Source organism: Penaeus chinensis, chromosome 27, assembly GCF_019202785.1.
Source record: "Penaeus chinensis breed Huanghai No. 1 chromosome 27, ASM1920278v2, whole genome shotgun sequence".
NCBI lineage: Eukaryota > Metazoa > Arthropoda > Malacostraca > Decapoda > Penaeidae > Penaeus > Penaeus chinensis.
This window is the reverse complement of record NC_061845.1, coordinates 32,234,053-32,239,052: the sequence shown is the minus strand read 5'-3', so window position 1 is coordinate 32,239,052 and position 5,000 is coordinate 32,234,053. Positions and strand designations below refer to the sequence as shown.

Here is a 5,000-nt window from a genome sequence, read left to right as displayed (position 1 = left end):
CCACCACCCTGGGCGGCGCAGCACGTCTTTCTCCGCAGCCACCTCGCCTTTGTGGCAAGACACGAACCACCGCCACTTTGCATTTGTCGTTCCTCTCGAGGATCACGGTCTGGGAACCGATGTGAAGGTGCGGCCAACAGCAGAGACAGAGAAGAGTGATAAAGGAGACAGGCAAGGGAGGAGAAAGGGACGAGGGTGGGCCAGTGGGAGGGATGAGGGAGATGCTGTTGAAGAAAGAGCGGAAGGGAAGGAGCGAGAGAGGGAGGGTTGACCAGGTACGGAGAAGGGGGGGAGGGGGGGTGCTAAAAAAGGAAAAAGTGTACGAGTGGTTGGGCTGGCCACAGGATGCGGTGAGCAGGAAGAGGGATCCCTGTGAGTATACGGTACCATACTTCTTCACATTCTTTATATAGCTTCATTGTCTGCATACATACAAACAAAGTCCATTCTATAATCCTTTACACGCGGGCTTCTTAGGGGATTTAAGTGGGCCCAGAAGTCATGGCCAAGGACGGATACCTGGCGAAAGGTTTGGAGCCGTGTCGTGCAAGGAGGTCTCGGCTGAGCGCCAAAGTGCGACACAAAGCACCTCCGCAAAGTAAGGCAAGCCGGGGAGCGAGGGCGGAGGGGTGCGTAACATGAACTGCGGAGGGGATACAGTACACATGATACGTGCCTCCCCTTCCCCTGTGTGTGCACCACCTACATCCGTCCCTTCCCAGATCTCATTCCAGGACCTCTCCCTGCCAGCACCCAGCAAGGCCCTTGCGTTTCACTCACGACTTTGTTCTCCGGAGTCCTTCCGAAACCCCGGGCTCGGCTCCAGCAGAGAGCTCCCGATCAGTGGCCTCTCGAGGCATGACGGCGCCTCGGCTTGGGTCTGAGCATCCCGGCATGACGAAACCATTCTGTCCGAATAAATTACACTAACTTTAAACATCACGCCCTGTGCAACCATATGCAACTCACTGCATAAGTAAATAAGCAAGACTGGAAGAAGACCCTAGATGCATGGTTGATTTCAACTCGGAGCGAAGATTCGTCGCCCGCTGTTCGCCGACTCCTTCATGACCATCTCGGCTGACCTGTCCGGGGCAGAGGGGATGCTGCCGGCTGACCTGTCCGGGGCAGAGGGGATGCTGCCGGCTGACCTGTCCGGGGCAGAGGGGATGCTGCCAACTCCCACTTCCACTTGGGATGTAAACTTCACTACCACTTGTCTTCATTCCACAATATCTAGTAACTAATACGAAAGATCGCGAAAAAGAAAACGACTGCGTCTTTGGAAAGAGAAAAACACTTCGCAAATCATTACGGTCTTTTCTCGCCTTCATGTCTGAGAAGTTGTGAATCAGCAATGTTTGCGTAGGTCTATAGGCCTATATCAAATTTTAAATGCACTCTCCGAATTTCTCTTGACAATTACTGTTAGAACTCTCACCCTCACTCTCACTCTCACTCTTTTATATCTTTTCTGCCTGTCTGTCTTCCGGGTCTGTCCTTCTCTTCCCCTCTCGCCTCTTGCTTAATTTTTGAAATGACTAATAGACACTCCTGCGGACACGGGGAGCAAAAGGAGTAAAGGCAGACCTTCATTCTCTGAGGCCCTCCAGGTGGTAGGCTACGTGCTATGCCCATGAGGGGAGCCCGGCCTGTGTCGACTCGCTAGCGTGGGTCAGCTGGTGCTGACTCGGCTTAGTCCTTACCCGCCGTGGTGCCCAGCCACAGCAGTAACCCCCAGGCGACAATTGCAACTTCTCGCGCCTGGGCGGGGCACGAACCGCCGACCCCTCGGATGAGAGGCCGGCACGTTACCACTGTACTAGCCCGGAGGCTGGCGCGCAATTGAGTGAGTGGCTGAGTGTTATGTGCATGGGTGACCCAACACAGAAGTAGGCACTGGGAGTCCCCAGCAAATCAGACCAGGTGATCTATCGCTCCCTCCCCTGCCCCCATCCGCCTCCCGCCTCGGGCCATTTGGGAGGCGCTTGGCGGACAAGCCTGAGCCCAGCGCTTAGCCTTGACTGGACTTGCAGAAGTGAGGCCGGGGCTTTGGCGAGGACCACGGAGAGTGTCCGAGTGCAAATAGCAATGCAATGAGAGAGTGAGATCGAAAGCAGCATCAGCGGCAGGGCGGGCAGGCGGGCACCCCCCGCCCCCCCGACCTCGCAGCGCGAGCGAGCGGCGAAGACTAACGGTAAATGGCAATGGGGCGTAACAAGATCCAGACTGATGAGCAATTTTGTTATAATAACGAGGCCAAACGCCATACACACCGCCCTCCTTCTCGACGCCATTATCACCCGCACCGCCACAGAGAAACGCCAGCGCCGCACCCACACCGCCCCAGTCCGCCCACGATTGCCTTCGCCCGAAATGGCATTCCTGCCCCAGGCCATACGCACCAGTTCCCTCTCCGGCAGAAAGTTCTACCGACAAGTGCGTAGATCACCACGCTCCCGCCGACAACAGCGCCAGGTAATCCGATTTCCAGCTCTTTCGCTAAAAACAATCATGCTCTTCGGTCTTATTCCATTATCTTATCGGGAGACTAAAATAATTCCCTTGAATGTCGAAATATGTCATTTTTTTAAGCAAGAAGAGCTCGTCATGACACGAGCGCCCCTCGTCGCCCTGGAACTAGGATCTCCGGAACTGCTGTGGGCAGGACGAAGGCAGGAAAAGGAGATCATCGCGATTGAGTCCGGGAGAAGGGACGCGGTCGTGGGTGACAGACACACTGCCGGGGACCCGAAAGAGCAGCGCGGTGCTTCTGGTGAGGCCGCTGCCCGAGGAAACAGGGTCGCGCCGGAGACCAAGGGTGAATGGGCGCCGCAGAGAACGGTGCGGGGGGGGGGGGGGGATACCCAGTTTCGTAACAATGGAGGGATGCAGAAGTGGGTCAGCACCCCAGGCCCCACCCCTCCCGAGGACAAGCCACACTCCCAAACACAAACACGGGCCCCGTCCAGGCTCCTCTCCTCCGAGCGAGAAGAGCCTCGGCCGCGGACGTGCTCTCCCGCGCCCTCGCCGAATCTCCGGCCGCCGACGGCAGCAGGGCGGCACAGCGCCGATGGAATGGCGAGGCACCTGCCGTATGCAAAGTACCATTATACATACATACATATATATATATATATATATATAATGGTGAGTGTATGTGTGTGTGTGTATGTGTGTGTGTATGTGTATGTGTATGTGTATGTGTATGTGTATGTGTATGTGTATGTGTATGTGTATGTGTATGTGTGTGTGTGTGTGTGTGCATGTGTGCATGTGTGCGTGTGCGTGTGTGCGTGTGCGTGCGTGCGTGCGTGCGTGTGTGTGTGTGCGTGTGTGTGTGTGTGTGTGTGTGTGTGTGTGTGTGTGTGTGTGTGTGTGTGTGTGTGTGTGTGTGTGTGCGTGCGTGCGTGCGTGCGTGCGTGTGTGCGTGCATCAAGAAGGAAAGGGGGGGGGGGACGGATAACTCCTTCCCGTCATTGAAATCGCCGGAGCGCCTTCCCGAGGCGGATCTGCCTGACCAAGGAGGACCTTACCGTCATTATTCATTCGCTCATCTTGTCAGCTGTACGTACCTGTAAAAAAAATAAAAAACGGTATAGCTTCAAGTAAAGAAAATGGAATGCCTAATGAAATGTAGACTTTGTAGTAATAATAAACACGCGCGCACGCACACACGCACACACAATTGCACACGTACTCACACAAAATTACGAAGTGACTAATTTCCTGTTAACATCCGATGAATTTGTTTAATAATTAACGATAACTTCAATCTTTTGTTAGGATTAAATGTGGAGTTATGAGACATGAAAACTGCATATCAATTTGAAACCGTAACCTTATCCATATACCCCGAACAGCCTTCAGACAACACAGCTTTTTTTTTAAATAACCTGATGTCCCTTATCTCATGATTTCTTTCACGGGGTTGTCTGCCTCCCCTCACTTCGAAACCATCCAACAAAGGCAAAGGTCTGACGTCTGGCCAATGGCGATCCAGCCACTTCCTTTCTTTCTGGCTTATGGGTTTGAATTTGTCTCAAATCTCTCTTTAGTGTTACACTAGACTGCTTCATCCTTTACAATAAAGTTATGCCAGGCGGTGTCCTTTGCATGCCTTCGTAACCCAAAATCCGATTTCTATGGTCACTTGTATCCCACAAAAAAATATTTAATGAAAATGTCCACGGAATGAAAAGTTAGGATGGAAGAAACTTTCAAGAAATCTCATACCGTGAAATTTGCGGGTCATTACAGAAAGTCAATAACCCACGGCCTTAAGCAGCCCGCGCCATCGGAGGGGCGGAGGGGAGCCGAGAGGAGCAACGAGGTTCAGGGCTTAAGATTTGCGCCAAGCAATCATGCGCAAGTGTGAGGCATGACGGCGGCGCGCGGTGACGCGGCATAATGTCCCCCGGCAAGAGTCAGTGACTGCTGCAGGTTCTCAATCGGCTCAGGCTCATGTATTCTTGTCTTGGTTGCTATTGGCGCCGCCCCCGGAAGGTACTCCGTGCCGTGTTCCAAGTGGCATTCAACAATTTAAGGAGACGATATTAATGATTTTATCCTATATCAAACTTGGCCTCATGGGGCTTTCCTCAGTAGTGTGTCATGAAGGAATACATTCAGCCACCTAAAATGATATCTATTGTGCTTTCAATATCGAAATATCTTTTAGGTCGCGGGGAAGGCAGACGGGCAGAGCTTTACGAAGAACTTGAGGACCACCAATACAAACAGCAATAAAAAAAATCGGGGATTTAGGAAGAAAGGTAAGATAAAAGATGAATCAAAACCACCGAAGGTTCCATATTAAATATAATCCAAATTATACGATATGCAGATGTATTCTCTCATTCTCTCCCTCTGAGTGAGTGAGTGAGTGAGTGAGTGAGTGAGTGAGTGAGTGAGAGAGAGAGAGAGAGAGAGAGAGGGGGGGGGGAGGGAGGGAAGGAGAGAGTGAGAGTGAGTGAGAGTGAGAGAGAGTGAGAGAGTGA

At 52.5% G+C, this 5,000-nt stretch overlaps 1 protein-coding gene across 7 annotated transcripts in view; it reads right to left on the bottom strand.

The window, feature by feature from the left end:
- LOC125039659 (band 4.1-like protein 5) overlaps nucleotides 1-5,000 on the bottom strand; it is a 71,537-nt gene that overhangs the window by 50,619 nt on the left and 15,918 nt on the right. Inside the window, exon 1 of one of the 7 annotated variants that reach the window (XM_047633837.1) lies at nucleotides 3,537-3,557. The exons of 5 other annotated variants lie outside the window; for them this stretch is intronic. In XM_047633837.1, coding sequence (XP_047489793.1) covers nucleotides 3,537-3,542 — 6 coding nt within the window. In that variant the 5' untranslated portion in view covers nucleotides 3,543-3,557. Of the gene's footprint in view, nucleotides 1-1,590; nucleotides 1,688-3,536; nucleotides 3,558-5,000 lie in introns of those variants that run through there. One more of the 7 variants, XM_047633835.1, reaches the window with a different exon arrangement.